The 23,389-nt window shown below is 50.7% G+C and overlaps 1 protein-coding gene across 6 annotated transcripts in view; it reads left to right on the forward strand.

The window, feature by feature from the left end:
• PTPRM (protein tyrosine phosphatase receptor type M) overlaps window positions 1-23,389 on the forward strand; it is a 643,552-nt gene that overhangs the window by 587,667 nt on the left and 32,496 nt on the right. For all 6 annotated transcript variants that reach the window (XM_072949242.1, XM_072949243.1, XM_072949238.1 and 3 more), the window contains one exon: window positions 12,698-12,795. In XM_072949242.1, coding sequence (XP_072805343.1) covers window positions 12,698-12,795 — 98 coding nt within the window. The remainder of the gene's footprint in view (window positions 1-12,697; window positions 12,796-23,389) is intronic.

Consider the following 23,389-nt stretch of genomic DNA (forward strand, 5'->3'; position numbering starts at 1 on the left):
TCTTCTAGACACGAGTTTCTCTTGGGAGGCTGCATCTTTACGCCGCCACTCACAGCTGATTTATCTGCCTTCATCCTTCTGTTTCCGTGTCAAGAATGAAAACAGCCTTTGCGTTTCTGTTCACAGTGGTTCCGCTGCAAGCTGGCAGTGTTTGTGTAACTGCTGGGAAGGCGTGATTCTAGAACAGGGCTGATCGTCCAGAAAGAGCCAGATCCAGGTAGCCTTTCACTTAGGTAGATGGGGTTTCCAGAAATGCTGTGGAACATTCCAGTTCCAAGCCAAAGTCCTGCCAGGACTCACCCTGTTACTGGTCTTATTCCCAAATATTCCTTTGCTTTTGCAACATGGTCACAATCAAATATTTGAAACATGGCCCTCAGATTCCTTCCACGTACAAATGCGTTTTATGCCAGTAACTAGGACAAGGCTTTTTCACCTCCAAAAGGCAGTAGAGCAGAGTGGTTAATTAGGGTGTAGATGCTAGAGTTACACTGTTTGGGCTCAGATACCAGCTCTGCAGGCAATCTCCCGTAATTATTAGCTAAAATTCTTACCATGATCATTATTCCATCGATTCCAAGGACACATCTCTCAAAGCACACAGGCAGTCAGGCTTTAATGCAAGTCTAGTGTATACATACATAGTTTTCGTGAAAGCTGATACATCCTATTCCTGTTAAAGCTTCTCCCAGAGGGAGGAATCCCGGAGAACCACTTACATTTTCCCCAGCAGCCTGCATCCCCCCCACCCCAGAGTACAAACACTGCCATCACTGTTGTTGACTTAAACAAACGTGGCTTGCAAAGACGATCAGCTACCTCACAAAGTGCAGAGAGCATATTTTCCTTCAGTTTTTGAAGTCTTACAGACGTTGACCATCTCGGATAGCAACAGAGGACACCAGCGTGGGGTTCTGAAGGCTTCTCTCATGCTCCTTGGAGTCAGACTCCATGAGAGTGAAAGCAGCTCAGTTCCACAGGCCAGACCAGTTCCTTCCCAAGAGGCTTCGTCCAGACCAGTTTCCTACCCAGGAACCGCACACGGGCAGGTTAGAGAGGCGCAGAGAAGGCTGAGGAACCGCTGGAAAGTAACATGGAGCTGAGAAGCGATCTGGGAAGGCGCATAAGGACGTCAGAGGGAGATGGAGGGGAGCAGTGTGCTCTGGGCCAGTTTCTGCAGCTGGTCTCTGTTGGGTGGGGCTGATGAGGCTTGGCTGAGCAGATGCCTGAAAGTGGCCAGTGCCGATCTGAGCTCCAGAGGCTGGAGATAGAGTAGAACTGAAGGGAAAGAAATTCACTCTCCGGGCCACTGAGATTAACCTCACATAGTGGAGTCACAGCAAATAAGTGCAGGGGTCCCCCAGGCACAGCATATCAGCTTGGGAAAAGGACCATGGGGTCAATAGTTGATGGGTGTACAATGATCTTAAGAATTATTGTTGTATAGCTCAAGTGGTAGAGCACATGCTTAGCATACATGAGGTTCTGGGTTCAATCCCCAGTACCTCCTCTAAAAAGTAAGTAAATAAGCCTAATTAATTACCCCCCAAAAGAAAACCTTAAAAAAGTTAAAAAAAAACTGTGTTAAGAGAGTAACGTTACTTAAAAAAAAAAGGAATTACTATTCTTTTAAAGTGAAAAAACATTCTCATGGTTATTATGTTCTTAAAAGGACATAAAAATACCAGTGAAATATTTGCATCATGCAATGAAACGTAGACATTACACTAGGGGGTCATCGTGCCCTTGGCTTTGAGTCCTCGAGGGTGACCCCATCCTGACCCACACCTGAAGCCTCACTGCTCACACCAGGGAAACGTGAAAGGGACAGTAACAGTTGTCCCAACAATTTATGGGCAAGTTTCCAAAACAAATTTTCTAGCAGCACAATCAGACGAATCTTATTCTACTTCTATTTTCAAGTCGAAAGTTTTTTTATGTTTTGTTAACGTTGAAAACATTTGTACCACTTTGAAGAATCTTTTCATTCTGAGTATGTTTTATAGATAAAAATATGTTTGTTTTTAACAAAACCCATCCTTGTGATTTAAATCCCCACACGGCGTATGTGGTGTGAGGGCGATCGCAGTCACGGCGTGTGTGGGCTGCGGGCGATCACAGTTATTTCTAACATGACTTCTTATTTTTTAATCTTTATTTAGGATTTTATTAACAGGTAAGTGTGTCTACATGGTTACGACTGTGTGTGTGTTTGTGTATCAGGAGTAATTTAATTTAAGGCTTCTGTGGGTGATCTCGGGATTTTCACTTTGAAATGCTTCATTCAAATTAATTTTAACACATGTAGCTTTTGTTTAAGAAAAAAGACTTCTAAAAATATTATGGCAAACTTAGGCTTCAAAGCCACTATTTTCATTTATTTTCTTATTTTAAGGTCTTAAAATAATGAGTGAGGAAAGGGAAGAAGGTATTTTGAATACTTGGGTCATTTTGTTTTAATTTTTTTTAATGTGCTGCTCTATCTGCTTTTGCTGTGACTTGAGGCATAGTTAAGAGTGGTGTGGAAATGCCTGCACTTTATCCTAGTGGAGCTAAATTAAGGAAAACCACAATAAAAATTATGGAAGCTACAGAAATTTGCAACAGAAAAAAGAAATGATAATAATGGCCAATCAAGGTAGGATGAACCCTTACTGGAACTAAAACACTAGGCAGCACAAATATGAAAAATGAGAAGGTGCCAACTGGAATTAAATACCAAGTTCCTGTATTTCTTAGGAAGAAAATGGCTACTGATTAAATTTATCTTTATTAAGACATATTAAATAATACCTACTCTGTTATTCCTTATTGCTTTTAAATATTCCATAATTGTTTCTAGTTGAATACGTGAGCAGGATGAGAGTCAGATGATTAATCAGAGAGCCGGGGGCTGGCGGTTGTGACCAGCACCGCAGACCGAGGTTCCCGGGCTCTTAGATTTGTGTGTGGCCTCTCCATTAGTGCCTGGTTCACACCGATTTTCTCTTAAGTAAATCTGACACGACCTTTTGGTGTCCAGTCAGGATTTCACATGTTCTAGTAATGCGCCTGGAAACTGACATCACGGGAAGCTAATGACCTGGAGAAGACCACAGCTCCTTGCACAGTCAGTGCTGCCACACTGTCTTATTCCAGCCTGAGAGGAGGGTTTTGGGGAGTGGCACGCGTGACGGAAACATCGTCATGTGGAGGGAAACGTGTGCAGGAGGCAGTGACGGTTCTTCCAGGTATCAGGAGAGCGCACGTCTTTTGAGTCAGTTTGGGAGAAGCAGGCTTATCAGCAAGTTCCTGCTCACCTGACCGTGCCAGGTGGCAGAGAAGACTCAGGTGGGGGAAGGACCCGCTCCCGTGGAAAAAGGGATTTGTCTGGTGTGAGAGCTGTGGAAATTCAGTGACAAAAAAAGGCAGAAGCTCTATTTAATGTCATTAAGTCATCGCTTGTGACACCAGTCCTAAAAAAGCGTACTTCATTGTAGCTCCAAAGTCTATTTTCTCCTGTTTTGCTAAATTAAACTTAAAATTCCACTGAATTTGTCACTAAATTAAATTCCCACTAGGCCGGTGAACATTCTGACCCTGTAATTTTGGACATAAACGGTGTTTCCCCTGAGACCTATCCTTAGAAATGCTGCCATTTATATTTTTGAATTTAGGTTGAATAAAATATGCCCAAGTTTTCCCCATCATCCAGCATTTCTCAGTGTTTGCTTCTAAATCTTTCCTTGATTTCTGTTGTTTCTTTTAAACAGTAATGGGGGAACATTCTTAGCGATTCAGGAAAATAAGCAAATTACATCCCATGCACCCAGCTACCTCCATTTCCTTGTTCTTTTTTGGCCACTGAAACCGAAAATTATAAAAATGCCATGATTTTAATGAAGTAGCCTCAGGAGAGAGCAACACTATCAAGTAAGTGTTGTTAAGGATCATTAATTATTAACGCAGATGCCAGCTGTTTTCTGTGTCACCGTCAGCGCTTTTGTGACGCACCAGGCGGATTCAGTCCGTAAACACGGCAGCAGGTTTCACCTTTTACATTGCAGTCCTGCGGAAATGAAAGGCTACTAAATGTAAGGTTATAGATGGAAGTGTTCTGGAAGCAAAGTATTGAAAAATCACGTAAAGTTTTGTCATAAAAACTTACTCAGAAACCACTGAAGGGACATCTGATGATCTGAACGTGGAGTAACTGACCTCAGAATGCTTATTCTAGATTATTGCCAGCAGCAGCAATAAAAACAATGGATCAGAAATTTAAGGCCCCTGTATTCCATGAGCAAGAGCTTGTAAATGAACGCATGAATCGTAGGTCGCTCTTTTCCACATCGAGAGTCCCCTGTCAGGGGTCCCCGGTTCTAATGGAGAGAGCTGGAGCCCGCCCAGCGCCCTGAGCCGGGACTCCGAGTTACCTGCAGCTGACAGCCCTCAGGGTCCCCGCCCCTCCCTCTGCGCTGCGCCCACACCACCCATCACCCCTCTGCTCCCTGGACCAGTCATGTGGTCGGAGACTGATGTTCACAAACAAGGCTTTACGGGTCATTCTGAAATTGTAGAAGTGCAGATGGGTTGACGTGGGTTGGAATCCCGACTTCAGAGTCTGGTGACTTTGCCCCTCAGCCCCCTCAGCCCAGGTCTCACATGAGCTGGAAATGCAGTAGCTGTGATGCTGAATGACTGAAGGTGCTTTTAGAGGGCTCATCCATGTGCCGTCCTCCTCAGCCCCTTCCCGGGTCCCCTCGACGCCCCAGCCCAGAGCCCGCGACTGCTTTGCGGGCAAAACAATGGTCTCGCCCTAGAATTCATCTCGGTGTCATCCAGAACTGTCCTGGTCTTCCCCAGTCTGATCAAACATCAGCCCGTCCGTGACAGTGCGGCCCAGGCCCGGAAGCCCAGCCAAGCCCTGGCTCTGCCCTGGGGAGCCCTGGGCTTGCGGCTGGCCGTGCCGGTGGGCACTGTCCCCTGCCCAGCACTGAGGGCAGTAGTTCGCCGGAGTCTTTTGGATCCGCCGTGCAGATCGGTAGTGCTTGTTTGGATTTGAATTTGGCGAAGTATCATATCACGGCTGTGTAATAAAATTTTTATTAACACTGCAAAAGGGACAAAATAAAGATAACTCCTTCCTCCCCAAGGAGTCATCTCCAGGAGTCACATGCCACTGTGTCTGGGAGTCCAGACGTCGCCACCTGGACCTCGTTTCCACTGGCCGTGGGGACGCCAGGGAGCCATTCTGAAAACGTGCTTTGTTAGTGCCTTTAATCCATCTGGAGGAAGTACTCTAAGACCTTCCCTCTCGTTAACCGACATGAAGCACGAGCTTCTTACTGCTCTTTACTGTTCATGGGCAACGTTTTCCTGTCTCTTGGGAGTTTCTGTCCAAAAAAATAGCCTCGCTGCCTCCGCTCTGGAGACTGATGTCTGCGCCCTGCAGGGACTCAGAGCCTCCCTCTGGACTCAGCCTTCTGATGCCTAGGCTCGTGGGCCCGCCTCCTCCAGGCCCTCCCTCCCTTCCGTCCTTCCGTCCTTCCTTCGTCGTGGCTATGGACACCTTGTCGCGCGTCTGGCTGCGCCCGTCCCTGTTAAAACCTCCTCTCAAACAACCAGATGCTCCTTCCCCTGACGCGCCCGGGCTTTCGGTGTGCAAGATCCCTTCCGAGTTGTGTCCTTAACGTCTGTCTTCTCCTACTACTCTTAAAATCGGAACCCCCAATTTTTATGAAAATTTCATGTTTTCTCCCAAGCTGGCTCCCTGTGCGTCCTTCCCCCCTCAGGTGGCATCGAGTCGCCCCCTGAACATTCCACCTGGAGGACCTGCTGCCCTCATCCCTCCCGTCCAAGTCATAACCAGTGTGCGCTCCACCACAGGAGGGGAAGTAGCACTCCTACTGTCTCTCCGCCAGGAAAACACAGTCTCTTCCTGACTTCAGCCACCATAGACACATCACTGGCAGGCAGTGGTCTTCAAACTGGTTCTGCTAGTGGATCGCCAAAAGAAGTTGGAGAAAATGATGTACTTCCTTTGAACTACTAAATTACTAGCTAAATTTTTCATCAAAAAAGGGAGGAGGGTAGAGTTCAGTGGTAGAGCACACGCATAGCATGCACAAGGTCCTGGGTTCAATCCCCAGCACCTCCACTTAAAAATTAATTTAATAAATAAATACATAATTTAAAAGACTTAATTACCTCCTACCCCCCAAAATAAAATTGTGTCATTTTTTTGTTTTTTTTTTAATTGAAATATAGTCAGTTACAATGTGTCGATTTCTGGTGTACAACATCATGTCTCAGTCATACATATACATATACATAAATTTGTTTTCATATTCTTTTTCATTAAAGGTTGTTACAAGATGTTGAATATAGTTCCCTGTGCTATACAGCATCATATACTTATGTAAGTTTATTTGTTAATAGGAGGTAGAGAATATTAAATATTTTCTAAGATAAAATGAGGTTCGAAGTCATTAGAATAAATACTTAATGATATGTGATAAGTAGGTTTTAATCACATTGCCGATTAAAGGACATCAGACCTGAAGGAAAACACATGGAACGTTCCTCCCTGGGTTTCATCTGGGAAAATTTGGCAGGTCTTACAGAACAATCCAGTTTCATTTCAAAGAATAAGCATTAGCAGCCTCTACAGCTTCAGGTGTTATGAATTCAGAGCATCTCCACTTGAACCAAAATACCCTGTTTCTGACACCAGATTTTGCCCTTAACTAAAATACGTTTCAGACAGGGAAGGCGGGAGGCGCTGTGAGTTTCCAGAGTCAGCTTTTCAGTCACCCGTTGGTTTCCCACCTGCAGGGTTTTCACGGGGGCGTGTCCGTGGTAGCAGTTGAGACAGGGGAGGGTTTGGTTGGGCCCGAGAAGGACCGCTGTTCATGGAGCTCCTTCTCAGGGAGATCAGTTTGGGCGGAGTCCACAAAGCTCTTAAGTACCTGGAAATGACTACTTTTGGAGTGACTCGTTTTCCCCTTGGGACATCGCCGTGAGTCTGCAGTGGTGTGCGCGTCTCAGGTGAACTGCAGGAGGACGCCGACCTGACTGTGCTTTGTATGCGAGCGTGGTGTGTTCTTGCCGTAGCTCTGTCTTACACGACTGCCAGGGTCTCGAAAGTAGAGGCCGTGTTTCTAGTCCCCAGCTCCGCATCCCTTCCCGTTTCTCGCAGGATGCCTGGCACAGAGTGGGCCGAGTGCTCATCTGCGGGTGCAGGCCCCGCACTCAGATTCCTATGGGGCCAGGGAGGGGGTGTGGATTAGTGAAGCCAGCTGGGGATGCGACCACAGGGCACTGAGCAGCTGTGTGCGCTGGACGGGCAGACCGCGTCCCCAGACCACCGAGGGAGACCTGCATCCAAACACTAGTGCCGCAACGTTGCCTGCTGTGCAGAGGTGGGGAGTCATGCCTCCTTGGAAAACTGGCCTGAAGAGGTGACTTTCCATCTCCCGAGCTGAGAGCCGCGGACGGGAGGGCGTGATCTGAAGCACATGGAGAGGAGGGGTCCTGGCAGGCGATCCTCAAGGGGGTCCTGGGGAGGTGGCCCCTCATTAAAGGATCTGGGTTTTACACAATGGAAACTCCTTGGAAGACTTTTCCTTAAGCAGGAAAATGATGTTTTGCAGAAACAACTGAGGCTGAGATGGAGAGAACAGGCCGGGGGGAGCCCGAGAGTGAGGCTGCGCTGGTCATTCAAGGGCGTGGGGCTTGGGCTGGTGGCAGGGGTTGGGGGTGCCAGCGGGGGGAGTCAGCCGGGACGTGCTGGGTTCTGGAAGCACCCGGGTGCAGGAGAGGACGGAGCTGCCCAGAAGCGGACTTGGGAGAGGCTGTGCTCATGAAGTTGGACTTCATTCTGTGGCAGTGGGTCCGTGGAAGGTTTAAAGAGGGAACTGGCCAGGGGGCGGGGGCGTGTAGCTCAGTGGTAGGTCATGTGCTTAGCCTTCGGAGGCCCTGGCTCCCATCCCCAGTGCCTCCATTTAAAGAGAAATGAAGAAATGAAAATAAAGGAGGAAACTAATCTGATAGAAAAACAAGTCTAAAGAGGTTGTTTGCGGACGGTTGACGTGGGTTTCCTTCTCTTACTCTTGCTGGGATCGTGGTAGCTTGTGCACACACAGCTGTCAGGGGGAGCTCCTCCGAGTCCCTCTGACCGTGGGGTCAGACCTCGGACTCAGCCCCACCGCTCCAAGGCCGGGTGACCTTGGGCAACTTTCCTGGCTTCTCTCCGCCTCCGTCTCCTCTCCCTAAAATGGAGGAGCAGTGGCAACTATTACATAGGATTGTGATGTTTAAATTGATGACATAACACATGCAAAATACTCAGAGCACACCTGGGGAATAGTAGGAGCTCAGGAGACGGGAGGTGTTCCTCTGCTTGCGGTGGAATGCCAGCGCGTAGCTGTGCTGTCTTCCCTTCCAAACTCTCAGACGCCGCTGTGAGCTCAGGACCTCGATTCTCAGCACTCCTGGTTGACGCCGAAGACGTGCTGCATAGAAACGGCAGTGTGCCGGGCGCGGCAGTCATCCATCAAGGCTTGCAGTCCTGATTTTCAGCACCTCCCACTGCCGTGAGCGAGGGCTCGTCGGGCACAACAGCCGTCCATGAACGTCCTTCACCCCGCTCTCCCTGGCTTGTACTTGATTTTACTCTGCTCTCGTTCCTCCTGCCCTTCCTCGTTGCTGCTCCTTCAGGGACCAGGGGTGTCAGGACGGCCCCTCCGCACGTCTCCTTCTCAGCAGAGCGAGGTCTGTGCGAGCCGACCACCAGGAGGGAAATGGAACGTATCACTGGCCTGATACTGTTGAAATTTGGGGCCCTGCCTTACGAAGGCTTTGGTCCCAGGGGGACAACTGCTGAGAATAACCCTCCCGCCTATCGTGCTGACATCTGTGAGCACACAGCGCAGCGAGCCGGGCTCCCACCCAGCCAGCGACTGCAGGAGTCAAAGACCGGGCTGTCGACCGTAGCTGTTCATACCGGGGGAGGAGGGTTTGCAGCATCCTTGCTTGCTGTTTTGGATTCCTTGTCTGAGGAGCTTCGCTGTCCGTCCGCCCCGTGAGCGATCCCGTGACCTCTCTCTGGACTGTTCTCCCTGTGCTGAAGGCGTTCCCCACCCCTGCCCTAGGGAGACGGACGCGGAAGGCGGAGGAGTACCTTCTGACCACCCCCTCCCCGGGTGCTCCTCCCCCAGTTTCAGCCCTGCTAGGGTGTGGGCCTGAGAGCAACCGCCCTGGGCACCTGGCACACCTCTGTGGGCTCACGGTGTCGACTGCCCGACAGCCACAGTCACTGAGACCCCACCAGGAGCTGCTCAAACCCAGTGGTGTCTGTGAGATCTACCCCGCCCGGCCTCCAACATGATTTTTGATTTTGTTTTGAGAAGTGTATCTCTGAGAAAGTCGTAATGTATTCGGGTCTCAGGAAATAATTTGAAATATGTTGAATAGAGAAGAAAAACAGGATTGACAAATTTTGCATTAAAACCCTTACATTTAGGTGACTGCCTTCTTCTATTTCCCCCTCTCCAAAAAAAACAAAAAACATACACACACAAGATTTGAATGAACATTCATGAAAATATCTTGAATCATCAGCCAAGAAGACGAGACTCTGCAGTGTGTGCCCTGAGCAGCTTTATTGTTGAACTGCCCCAGGGACCAGGGGCAGGAGAGGACCACGTGTTGTGCAGGCGGGGACACGCTCACGTCCTACCCTCACCTAATGCATCCTTCTCTCCTGATCTTTTCTTTCAGTCCAGGTCAGTGGGTGAGAACCTCGTCAAGATTAAACTGTATGTCATCACCCAAGTGAGCCACCAATGCTTATAAATGCCCTTTATTTTCAAGATAGCCCAAATCTAGTCACATAAACATTAAAAAAAAAAAGCCATGTCATCTTATATACCAGTGTGCGCCTCGGTGAAGTGGTGCAGCCATGTGCCTGAAGTTCTTTCTAAGTCAAAAAGCATTGGGATTTCTTGATTCAAAGAGCTTGTATACAGGTCAAACTAATCAGTGATTCGAAACCTACAAATCTTGTGTGTCCCACAGTGACTTCTCCACACGAGACTGCCTGGCAGTCGGAGGGGCAGCCGAACGCCAAGGTGCTGGGGCTCTGTGATCCCCGCCCCCACCCACCCCCCCAGAAGACCCAACCCCTGGCCCCGGCCAATAAGTCTAGAGTCTCTTGGGTTAGGACATCAAAACTGTTTTAAAGCACCACAGTAGCTGTGATATGCCGCCAGTGTTGAGAACCACTGCCTTCGACAGAAGAAGCCGGGATCACACTCTGGCTATAGGGTGATGGGTTAAGTTTGGTGGCCAAGCCTTGGGGCAGGGAGATGCAGGGAAGCTGCCTCTTAGCGGTTGGGAGCAATTCCACGGCGGCAGCACCAGGCGGCGCTCTGAGGCCTCGGGGACCAGCAAGCTCCTTCTGACAAAGGTGCCCCCCTCCGGTGACCCGGGAAGGAGGACAGGCAGCATGCTTTCGAGGTCCTCCAGATACTTTCCGAAAGACGTCAAGAAACAGACTCGTACAAATATTATATACTCATATTAGTTAATGTTTTTATATTTAATACAACGTTTTCATAGCAAATAATACGGTGTATGCACATGCATGCAGACTTACTCATTCATTCATTCACTGAGCCCCTGCCGTGTGCTGGGTGTTCCGTAGGCACTAAGGGGAGAGAGGTAACCATGACAGCCACATTCCCCTCCAAGGGGGGAGCTTGAGACCAGTGACCGGGAGGGGTCTAGCGCTAAGAAAAGGCGGGCGAGTTGCACCTTGGAACTTGCCCCCAACCAGGAACATCTCTGTCGGGCAGCAGGGAAGAGGGCGCTTTTTCGTCCTGCAGACACCTGCGGTCCAGGATGCTGGGACACCTGATTCTTCTCCGATCTGGTCCTGAAAGTTTCTGAGTAGGTGGCACAGACCTGTGTATCTGGTGAAGGAGGCAGAAAGCGCCACCCCTTTGTCTCAGGGTCACATTGGGATGGCTGTCTGTTTACACAAAGATGGACTCAGGGTATTTTTTCCTCGTGAATAAGTGACAAGCTGTTAAGTACACAGTGGAGGTGTGGCTCTGTCTGCGAGCTCAAAGCTTAGTGATTGATGGGACCCGATGTTTACTTGTCTCCTCTGTAACCTTGAGCGAAGTCACCGAAATCTGCAGCCTCTACATCAGGAGAATGGCACGCACGTGCCAAGGGACGGGCCTGGGTGGCAGGCGCGGGTCCGTGGGAAGTGGCGTGCGAGGTCTCGCAAAGGGACTGGACCCAGAGGCCCGGGAAGTGGTGTGGTTCTCCCCAGGAGGGGAACGGTGTGGCCAGAGCAGCAGGAGGAAAGGCAGGCGTTTGTGTTCCGAGGAGAGGGGTGGAGGCTTGACAGTGAGAAAGAAGAACACACAGGAACCCACTGGTCACTGGTCCAGAGGAATGAGAGGTGTCTGAAGGGGCCCCCGGTGTGCCCGCATCACTCAGCATCTGAGCCTCAGCCTAGGAGTGACCGTCGATGAATATCCTTTAATGCACTTTGTTTTTGTTCTAACATGTGGCTGTGTCTGAAATGACCGAGTGCACCTTAACTCCACGAATCCTCAAAATAACCCTGAGAAGTGTTAATGACCTCAGTACATAGACAAAGAGTCAGACACTGACGGTCGCAGTAGCCAGGCGACGTGCCCCAGATCACACAGAGGGTTCAAAGTCAGAGGAGATCTCAGATTCAAGTATTTGAGCTCTAAACCGAGTGATCTGTCCTGTCAGGGTCCAGTAGGGCAGCCAGGCCGTCCCAGCATGTCCCTGGATGCTTATCTGAGCCCACATTCTGTGCGTGGCTGTCCACGAAGTTATCTTCCTCTCATGTCCTCCTCACACCTTTGCTGATCAAAAAAAAGATTTACGCTGTCACGATGACACCTCAAATATGCCTGGGCATAGAGTTGGTTTTTTCAAAAATCTGCATGGAAAAAAAGTTGAAACGCCAGCTTTCTGTACCTGCTGGGGCTTTACAGTACCTGGAACACTGGCATTTTGTCATACCTGTTTCGTCTCTTTTTCTTTCCAGTCTGTGAAGAGCTTTTTAATACTCAGATCCCAAGCACTAGGCAGGTAGAGTCTAGTCATGTTTGGTGGTGGGAAGGACGACAGCTTGGAACTTCAGCTCCTCTCTCACTTTGGGAAGTCAGGCAAAAGTTAAAAAAAAAAAGATTAATTTGACAGCACAGAGTAAGAAAAATATTAGAAACTAGAAAAGGCCATTTTTTCCTATCAAGGCTCATTTCATTGTCTGTACCATTTCGCTGGGATATCTGCCAGTTGTTAGCAGGAAGAGCAATGTCATCCATTTCTTAAAATCTCACTCTTGAGTATTATGAAGATAAATAGCTAAATGATGAAGAAATGACTTCCTTTCACGGCAGTCATTTAAGAGGGGCAAAATGACCTCACATGCAGATTGGCTGGATGACAGGAGAAAATTCACCCACGAGTGCAAAGCTCAGGATTCCTACAGGTGCTGTTTTAGGAAGAGAATCCTCTTGCCTTTGACACTAGAAAGGCGAGTCCCGTCCGCCTGTGAAAGTGAGGGACTGCGTGTGGCGGTCCAGAGGTTTATTTGCAAGCCCCAGAAATTTTCCAGTTGCAAACTTACAAAGAAAAAAAAATCTCTTCTCTGTTCTGCCTGCAGGACCGATGCAAGAGACCATCTACGACTTCTGGAGGATGGTGTGGCACGAGAGCACGGCGAGCATCGTCATGGTGACCAACCTGGTGGAGGTGGGGAGGGTGAGTGAGCGCTCACGCGGGGCGTTCGGCCCCTGCTTCACTGGTGTGCGGAGTGAGGCGAGGGCAAGTTCTGGAGGCACCGTGTGCATCCAGACAACGTTAACCACTCAGCTCCTCCATCGCTTGCCACACTGGCTTATAGATTATCAGTAAACACAGCCTGAACTGCTTTCATTTGTTGCGACAGCAACAGGCAGAAGAGGCACTCAGGGTTTAGCAGCAGTTGTTAGCTGGCTGCACTGAGCACGCGGAAACCAGAAGCACCGCGAAGTGCACGCTGGCGGCTGGGGGTCAGGACACCGTGGGAGGTGCGGGAAAGTCCCCCGTGGGAGCCGCCCGCAGCCCTGGAGTCAGCCCCGGCTTAGGACTCCAGCATCTCCTCTCCTCAGACTTGACTTTCCTCGTCTCCTGACTTGCAAAGTGGAGACCACACTCCGCCCCCCGGGTCTCGTATCCCTTCATCTGTGCTGTTAATAAGCTACTTTTATTCAACCAGGAAACTCTCACGTAGTTAAGATCTCGGTCCTAGCACGCGACAGGCGTATTTCCAACACAAAATTTTAAAATGAGAAGATACACAGGGTGCAACTGCTTGGTTGAATAGTGGAGCCAATTCCATGGTTCTGCTTGAGAACCGTGGCTTCTTAGAGAAGTCGATGTTCGGAGGTTTACCAGAGATTAGCCTTGAATTGAAATATTGGGGCAGAAACCATAAAGGGGTTGTTTCTAGGAGTCTCTGTTAGCCTTAAAAAGAGAAAGAAATCCTGCTGTTCACAACGCAGACCTGAAGGGCATCGTGTCCTGTGGAATAAGCCGGTCGCAGAAGGACAGGCACGCACGGTCCCGCTCACAGGAGAGGCCTGGAGCGGTCAGATTCATAGAAGCGGGAGGTTCAAGGGTGGTCGCCGGAGGGGAGGAGTGGGTGGGGGTGTGAAGTGGGCTCAGCATGTGTAAAGTTTCAGCTACGCCAGGTTCTCTAGACCTGCTGTGCAAGTAGGGCTGCTGGTCAGCGATATGGCTCCGTGCGCTCAAGTTGTTGCGAGGATAGAGCTCGTGTAAAGTGCTCTTACCACCCGCACGCACACGTGCGCACACACAAGCAGGAACCCGCGGCAGGGGTCGGGCGTTGCCTGTCTCCCTGGCAGTAGTGACAGTCGGTGCCCAGGAGGTACGCGTGTGTTGAAACCCATCAAACTGTGCAGATGTCAGTTGTCCTTCAGTAAAGCTGTTTTAGAAATAGATTTCCTGAAGGTATCAGAAAGCACGAACTGGGAAGAAGAAAGACGTTAAGAAGAGGGAGCTACTTTACTCACAATTCTAGCAAAAATGGCCAACTAACTTACCTGAAGACCATCCTCCTACAAACGTCTAGACATTTTCAGTAAAATATAGATGTGTATTTTAATGCATTTCATGCAAAATGTACATGTATATGTAAACTTGTGTTTAAAGTGTTGGAATATATGTGTATACATGCATGACTGGGACATGGTGCTGTACACCAGACGCTGACACATTGTAACTGACTGTACTTCAATTAAAAAAAAAAAGTTTAGCTCAGCTCTCAAGGAAGTAAACCGGAAGAGACCAGAAAGAAGTGAGGAGGAGAGACGACCAGAGACGGGACGCGCCCAGCAGCTGCCCGTTGGAGGCCGGGCGCCGTGGTGCCTGTCAGTCTTGGGGAGAGGCTGGCAGGGCTTCAGGCTTGTGACCTTGGATCTTGAGTTTGAAAGCCCACCAAGAGCAGGAGGTAACATCTTGGAGAGATGCAATGCTGAGAATCTGAACTGAGACTGTCGGGTAAAATCTAAACCCTCCGAGGGTGGACGCTCAGAGGAAGGGTGGAAGGGGAGGGCGGGGGTGGGGGAGGGAAGCCAGCGGGCACCAGAGCAGGACACAACACGGAAGCAGATGGGTCTTCCCTTCGGATCGGGGTGAGAAAGCACTTCCACTGTCTGTTGGACATGGTACCTTCCTCCGGGACCCAGATTTCACTCCGAGTTACCTGCCTTGGAATAACAAAATAGAAGGGCCAGGGCGTGGTGGTGTCTGTTTCTTCCATCTGGCACTGGGACCTGTCCCTTTCAGGGTGGCCACCGTTGACATTTTTGATGGAAACTATTCTTCTGGGCAAATAGCCACAGACTGTTCACCAATGGTGTGAAGTGAAGGAGAGAGGGGGGCCAGGTTCAAGTTTACCTGTAGATAGAAGCCCACAGGCTCCCAGAAACTCGGTAATTTTAGGTCTGGTAAGCTTATTTTAGAAAAAAATAAAATCCTTCCAAATCCTTGCCCCATTTGTGGGCATGCTGTCAGCTCTGGAGAGTCCCCTGTTACCACCTTCAGTTAGTCGTGCCCGTAGTGGCATGTGTCCTTGAAACGTCTGGTGTGATTGAGGGTGCTGACAGCAGGGCGCATTCCCTCCGGGAAACGGTCTAACCTTATTCCAGGCCATTTCCCGTGGCTCATCCCACACATCTGCTGAGAGATGACATCCCTGTCTTCCATGCCTAGAAACAGCGACAACAAACCACAAAAGAAACGAAAACGACGTGGTTTCTCGGGGCAGCAACTACCTACTTAGCATGTCGACTGTGCACGGCGGGCCCTTCATGAATCAGGCATGAGCCCGGCGGATGCTGTTTGTTGACACAGACTTGCTGCTGATTCATTAAGTCGGAGCGGAGAGCCTCCCCGGGTTTTGCCCTGCAGCGCTCCGCATCAGGCCGCTGTAATTGCCGGGCTCGGGGCCACCGGGAGGCCTTGCGTTCGCAGCACCTGTGCGGGAGACTCAGCCGCCGCACTTCCCTCCAGTGGGGTCCGTGCTGCATCTGCCAGGGCCTGTCATTATCTGAGATGCCAAGTCGCCACCGTGCGTCCCTCCCGGCCGGTGTGTGGTGGGAAGGGACCTCGTCAGTTTTCCTGACGCCTGCCGACAGCTGCACACCTGGCAGGTGACCTGCGCCGGGGTGTGTTGTGGCTGTTTTCCCTCTTTCACGACCCCGCCCGAGGGGTGCCGAGCTCTTCCTCTGGTCGCCTGTCTCCCAGATGCTCCCATTCACACTGTCTGCGTGCAGACTCAGAGCTCCGCGCGCTGTTGTACTGACCCACCTGCCGAACGTCTTAGGACCAAATCCGGGGGCTCCCCGAGGAGATTTTTGCACTGGTAATCTCAGCTAATGATTTCTAAGCATATTTAGTCAGTTTTATGAAGACCTCATGAGAATGTGACTGTTCATTAAAAATTCAAATGAGGTCTCATAGTCGCAGAGGAGAATTATTGTCGCGCTGCTCTGAAGAGCTCTGGTAACAGGTGATGCAGGGTTTTGGAGCTAAGACAAGTAGGGACCAGAGATGTTAATAACCCCTGTCGATCTAAAGGATGCAAAGGAATCACCGAAAGAGATGCTTTAAAGGCTGTCGTCTGCCCATAGAGGGTGACCTGCCGTTCCTTTCACAACGTCTGCCACGAACAGAGTAACAAAAGGGAAAAGTTAAAGACTCACATTGGATATCAGAAGTAGCGATTAATTCACATGCAGGGAAGGTTTATCAAGATTCCAAGCACCCCTGTCACAGCCAGCAAAGAACATCTGCTTTTCTACAAAAGCCACCAGATCCAGGCTCAACGGAAGAGGCTGGAGAGAGTCAAGATTTCCGCTTTATAACATGTGGAAATGCTGTTTAATAGTAAAAATAACAGATAATGCCTAACAGTATAAAAAATAATCTTTATTACAAAAATCTTTGCAGCTGTTCCAAGACATCAAATTCGTACATGAGCGAAAAGAGACAAATTCTTTTTGTGGACCTTGCAGAGGTGTTTCTGTCTTGAACGCTCACAGACATCCTTTCATCCGTCTCTTTTTTAATGAATTATATATTTAAGATTGACGTTAGTGGGGAGGGTGTAGCTTAGTGGTAGGGTGCATGTTTAGCATGCACGAGGTCATGGGTTCAATCCCCAGTACCTCTGCTAACGAAAAAACAGTAACAATAATAAATAAATATTACCTCCCGCCCAAAAAAAATAAAACGCAAGAATAAAAAATTTCATGAATGTTTAAAAAAAAAAGAAGGCTGATACTTGGTGACCTGGGAACATGGACAGTGCCCCGAAGTCACAGGTGTGTGTGTGACACGGTCCTACGGATGGATGCCAGTGAGGGTCACCACAGCTCTCAGATGACAGGGATGTGGCTGTGTTTCGCCTCCCTGATTAACCCCTTTGTGTGACGTTGGCATTTCAGCCCCATCCATTCTGTCCCTTTAGAAAGGGCAAAGTCACTTTTATGCGAATATATCAGTGATGAATTGTAAACTGGGCTCTGAGGCCGTTCTTCCCATGCGGTGAGTCATCTGGTGCTCTCTAATCAGCTGTCTCCAGTGTCACCAGGGTGGCAGGGCCTGCGGGATCGGCCCGCAGGAGCCTCTCGCTGCACCCACAGAGGCGCCTGTTTCTGTGGGGGTGCCCCCGTCCCTGGTCGCCGCCGTCCAGTCCGGTCGCCGCCGTCCAGTCCGGTCGCTGGCCTCCAACAGACACTCGTGTGCTTTGCCGTGATGGCCCAGCCCTGGACCGTCCTCACGTGCCTCTGTGTCTGGGCTTCCTGTACGTACGCCCTTTTACTGGCCCCGGGCGGGGCTCTCTGCTATCTCTCCCTGCAGCCTCTGACTTTCCCTGACACTGTCTCTGGGGTGCATGTAGGCACTCACCTGCCTGAGTGCCGTGAGGCGCTTAAGAGGGCAGGGCTGACGGGAGCAGTGGGCAGGTGCCCTGGGACAGATGCTTCACAGGCCCAGTCACACTCGTAGCCGCCCGGGCAGCGTACATCTGTAATTTCTTGGCAGCATAGTTGGACGCAATATGGGGTGGTCTCAAAGCCGCCACAGCCCTCCTCCTGTGTTCTGCTCACGTGAGCACCTGGAAATTGAGCTCCCCCTCCTTGCACTGCAGGTCCATCCTCTCCTCGAATAACTTGTCAAGAACTGTAACTGGTGCCCTGCCTGGAATGTAGGATTATTTTTCCCTTCTCTGCTTTCCAGATCTGCCAAGTTCATCTCCTGAGGCCTTGCTCTGCCTTCCCCTGAAGGCGTGGAGTTTCGCACTAAGGAAGCAGGAGAGTAAATGCCGGGGGTGTCAGAGGAGAAGAGGGCCCAAGAGACAGAACAACCCCGAGAGCCAGGCTGTGGTCTGTATACAGCTTCTTTCCCAATAACCAAGTGACAAGATGTCCGTTTCTCTACACTAGGGATTTAATTAAGGGGTTTAACTAGAGGAGAATTTAATTCAGGGGCTAACAGGCCGCCAGAATTCACTGCCTCAGAACTTTGCTTCTGAAAGTCTTTGCGATAGGTTACAACCCGAGCAGGGTAACGGTTTAGGGTTTAAGCCACTGTCCCGCTTCTCTGGGACCAGGTTTCCCGCAGTGAGAACGTGGGACAGCTCTGGACTCTTCTCTGATGTAAAACCCAGCCGGAGACCCCCTCCACACCTGACGAGAAGGTGCAAATTTCTTCCTTGTCCTGTAGACCTCTGGATCAGGGAACATGGATTTGGGGAAGGTTATCTGAAAACACGGGAGGTGGGCTGGCCGCATGGTGCGCGTGGGAAGCGGAGACGAGCCGCTGCCAGGCTCTCACCTCATTGCCTGCTGGGAAATTAAAAGAGGCAGAGCCTGAGAGAAAGGCTGGAGGGGACCCGTGACACGGAGCGGAGAGCACGGCCCGCACAAGGGAGTAAATACGAGAAGTGAGGGAGGAGACGGATATTTCAAATCCCGACATCAGGTTCACATCTTCTAGCTTCGGACTGGCTGCTCTGAGATACAGATCCCTTACCCCTTACAATTCTGGATGACAGAGAAGTCTTTTCTCGAGAAAAGGATGGTTACATTCATCATCAGGGAAGAATCTCTCTTTTCTGACGTTGGGTAGAGAATCCAGCATCGAGAGTGAACTTGTGGGAGTTTTAATCCACCGCCTGGTTGAATCCCACACTAAGGACCATTTATGTGATGTTCAGGCCACTGTATCCTTCAGAGTCTGCTCTGCTGAGCTGTGCCTGCGGGATCTCAGGGAGAGGACCGTGGAGCAGGTGAAGACGCTCGGACCCCGGGGCGGCTGGTACCTTTTGTAAGTTTCTTTCTCGATCCGTAGCCCCAGAGCCATTCACCTCCCCCGAAAGATTAGGTGGGACAAGTGTGGGCCGCAGACTGCCTTAGAGGGGTTTAGCCCAGATGGGTGCTTCTGGAATTCAAGTTCATTGCCTTCCTGACAGACGCGGTCCTACGTCTCGTAGGGACCGTAAAGTGTGAGCCGCCCGAAGCAGCACAGCGCCTGCCGTTCTCTACGGAGGGCGAGCCGCTCCTTAATAGCAGAGGTGCTGACGCGATGGTAAGACAGTGGTGGCCGCTTGCAGTTAGTGACGTCTCCTGTGCGGGCTGACGCCATGGGTCTTGAATTCATTGTCTGTGACGCAGGCATTGTTGTTTCCCAAATAATCCACTGAAGCTTTCAGGGGTTAAATAACTGGCCCCAGGCATGCAGCTGGCACGGGTGAGCCCGTGGCTGGAACTGCAGAACCCCCCTCCTGACCTGCTGCTGAGCTGCAGGGCTTCTAAAGGGGCTCATTCTAGAGCCATGAAGTGGGATCGTTTCACACTCAGACTTGGAATAATTTTAATAGCCACAAGGTCTGCTATCCTCTTTTTCTGCACATAAGGATACCGAGGAGGGTATGAAGGACAGACGCACGCGCTGAAAGCATCACTCATCCGTGTCCCTGATCAGAGACGGCACCCTTCCTGCAGATGTGCCCACATCGCCGACTGCCGTTTGGCGGGCAGGAGCCTGAGGCAGAGCGCACAGGTCCGCTTCTGTGCTCTGTCTGGGCCCGAGGACGCCTTCTGCTAAGAAACTCACGATTAAGGACGATGAAGGAACTGAACGTTAGCCCTTCAACTGGGGGCCCCTAGCCCCACCTAATTCACGCAGCGTAAAGGGGTGGAAGGCAGGGAAAAGAAAAAGGCACGGTACAAGTCTTGCTTCGTCAAGGGGTTTTCGGCAAACTCTTTGTTTTTCTAGAACAAGCCATCCAAAGAGAGAGTAACCACAGTTCCACCGATAGCCATGCTGGGGGCCAGCAGAGCGCGGCTCTGACGGAGAGACCTGGTAGCAGGAGCGAAGCTGCTGCCAGGAAGCACGGCGACCACGAAGGCCCAGCCGGCAGCCGGCGCCAGCGAGATTTCCGAGAGAACAGATCTGTGGCAGCCAAGTGTGTTTTTTAAATAGAGCTCTCAGAGCAGTGAAAATGTGCACTTTTAAATGTCCTGAAAATACGGATGGCTTTGGTCCCAGCGTGATGAGGTGAGGTGGATGCACGCCAGCCTTTCTCCTGGCTGACCTGTGGCGCTGCAGCCTGAGACTGTGCCCACTGGGCCTCAGTGTTCTCATACGTAAAGTGGGATCACAGCACTGATTTTTTTTTCCCAGGGAGGTTGTGAAGATGAAGTCAGACAATCTGTATAAAGCTTTGCATAAGTGCCTGGCTCCACCCTTCCAAACCCACCTCCTTTGGCCCTGGGCCTCCTTTGGGCCACATCCTTGAAGCCTGTTTCAAAACCCAAACTAAATCAGAAACTTCCAGAGGTCCGGAGAGTGTGAATTTGGGACAATCACTTCACCCGTGAACAAACCCCTCTTCCTCACCCTCAGACTCCTGCCCAAAGTCCCCCCACAAGGCTCCAGGTTTTCCACCTGGTCTTCCAACAGCATCTGCTAGTCAGTGGGCACACGATACTTACCGTCCGCACAGGGTCACCTCCATGTTTTCATCAGCTGTAAAGAAACACGTGGCCTGAGCGCCATCGTGCAGCCCACCCGAGAAGAGTCTTGTTGCTTGTTCTCTCTCTGACCTCATGAGGATGACAAGGGTCGCACCCAGCTAGGTCACAGAGCACCAGCACTTCGGAGACACACGGGCACCCGGGCTGCTCGCCCCACCCGACTCAGCAGATCAGCCCTCACTTTCAGCCAGTCCCTAAATTTAAAGTCCTCCTGCCAGTGGAGGGAGATTGGCCACCACCGTTGAGGACAATAAAAAGTGTGTGCCATGTACTCTGGGGATTCTTCTGAAGGAAGATTTTCGGAACTCTCCTGAGCAGTGGCAGCATTACTAGCATCTGTGTATATCCGTATCTGTGTATAGCTATCGACTGATCGATCTAATCTGTCTTGTCTATCTGTCTATCCAGTTTACCTATCTGTCTATCTCCTGGGGTACATCAGGGGATCTATCTATCTCTCTATCCATCTATCTGGCTACCTGTCTGGCTATCTGGCTGTCTATCTAATCTACCAATCCGTCTATCTCCAGAGGCACAGCAGGGGGACGTTTCTTAGAGTGCTGTCTGTCTCATCTTGGAGAAGAAAGACCCACGTTTTCTCTCACTGGCAGTCTTCCCACGCAGCAGGGTAGCCAGTTAGCTCGGCAGCACTTTTGAGTTTATAAGGTTTTACATCTACTGTCTTTCTGTGAGTCACACAACCGTTCAGGCCAGACCATACGGAGGCCACAGTCACTCCAATCCCAGAATGATCTGATCGTGTTCTACCTCACACTAATTTTGTGGGGGACACAGTACTCCCATTTTTAAAATCCATCATCTAAAGCTGGTGAGGCTGAGGCGGGCTAGGAGACTTCAGGGCTCCCCATCATGGCTGCGGCCTCTGGGCTCAGGATGGCGGTGTCCAAGGTGCCCTGCTGTCACTCAGACGGCCCTGAACGCTGTGATGAGCAGAACCCACTCCCAGCACGGCTGGGGTACCAAGAGCGATGAGGAATGAGTTAAGAGTCTAACGCCAGGAGGAGGCGGATGTGTGAATAACCACCCTGACTCGGTGTGGGGTGAGAGGCAGGCTGAGCCGTGTGCTCTCCCTGGAGCCACACTGTCTGGGTTCAAAGCTTGGCCCCATTCATCTGCTGTGTGACCTTAGGCACCTTACTGAACCTCTCGGTGGCTCCATTTTTCAGCTGTAAATGGGGATAATAATAACGTTTTTAGAAGGATTAACTGAATTCTCGTTTGTCAAGCTCTTAGAACATGCTTGGCACCAGGAAATGAACAAAATGAAAACTCCCCCTGGAAGTCAGAAGGAAGAAGTTCAGTTCTAAAGGAAGAAAGTCAGAGCTTCACCAAGGGACTACGTCACAGATGAGACCAGCAAGAACAAGTGCACTTTCCGTGGGTGGATGGACGGGGAGGGCACTCCGGACGGAAGAGGTTAGCGGAGGGCAGCTCTGGAAGCCTGAGTGGCCCCGAGTCCCTGTCCGGGGGGTGGGGAGGGGCTGGAGGATGGGGTTCTCCCAATAGCAGAGAAACAGTCCCTGTTTCAGGATCTCCAGCTGCTTCTGTCACTGTCCTGGTTGAACGTTCTTGGTGCTATGTTTTAAAAGAAGAGGAATAGTCCTGTGGTGGGAAGTGTGTGCTGGAGAAGACAGGCGAAGGCAGGAAATGGATTTCTGCAGGACCTGCATCTTTAAAGGGCACAGTTCCTTTGTCTGAGTCGATATAACCACAGGAACCACCTGGGGCTCTCTGCCGCTGAGCCAGCTGCCTGCCCGTGGGCTGCTCCGGGCAGAGTGCACACTGGATGCTGGGATGCGCATGTGTGCGCGCAGGTGGGGCACCGGGAGCTGGGATCACCAGCTGATCACCCGCTACGACCATCAGGCACCTCTACCACCAGCTGTTGAGGAGCAGTGGCCAGCTACCCGCAGAAGCAAGGTGGGGTGATCACTGTCATGGCTAGCCCTGTGGCTTCTTAGAGCAGGTGAGCTCAGGGGCCAGGCCTTCTGCATCTCCCACGTTGCCAGCATGTGACCTCTCTGGCCTAATCACAGACCTAGAGAAGTTCTTGAAAACACTGCACGTGCGCCTGCACGTGCACATGCGCACGCACACACACACACACTTTCTTCTAGGTAGAGGGGTAGCGTTTTATTTTTAAGGACCACTGATGAAGGTTTTTTGAACCTCTCTGAAAAACTCACATTTAATAACACAGCCCAATGGCATTAATGGGCAGAGGACTGGGCTGGCACTCAGGAGGGCCTGGGGCTGAGTCTGATTCTTGCTGTCTGACCTTGTGCAAGTCACAGACCCGTTCTGGTCCTCGGTATCCTTATGGTGCAGAAAAAGAGGATAGCAGACCTTGTGGCTATTAAAATTATTCCAAGTCTGAGTGTGAAATGATCCCACTTCATGACTCTAGAATGAGCCCCTTTAGAAGCCCTGCAGCTCAGCAGGTCGGGAGAGGGGTTCTGCAGTTCCCGCCACGGGCTCACCCGTGCCGGCTGCATGCCTGGGGCCAGCCCTCACACCCTCACTCCCCAGCATAGCTGAAGGCATCTCAGGGCTTTGGTATGTGTTCCCAAAATCAGACCCACGAGACTACAGGAAGTGCAATTCGCCTTGAGTTCCCTCCTCCACAGAGCCCTGCGCTGGGGGCCGGCCCACCTCCAGTCCAGCTCACAAAACTGTCATCGTAATTAATGTAAGAATTTCCACTTGGGGGCACGCACGACGAACCCCCA

This window comes from Vicugna pacos, chromosome 24 (genome assembly GCF_048564905.1).
Source record: "Vicugna pacos chromosome 24, VicPac4, whole genome shotgun sequence".
In the NCBI taxonomy this organism is placed as follows: Eukaryota; Metazoa; Chordata; class Mammalia; order Artiodactyla; family Camelidae; genus Vicugna; species Vicugna pacos.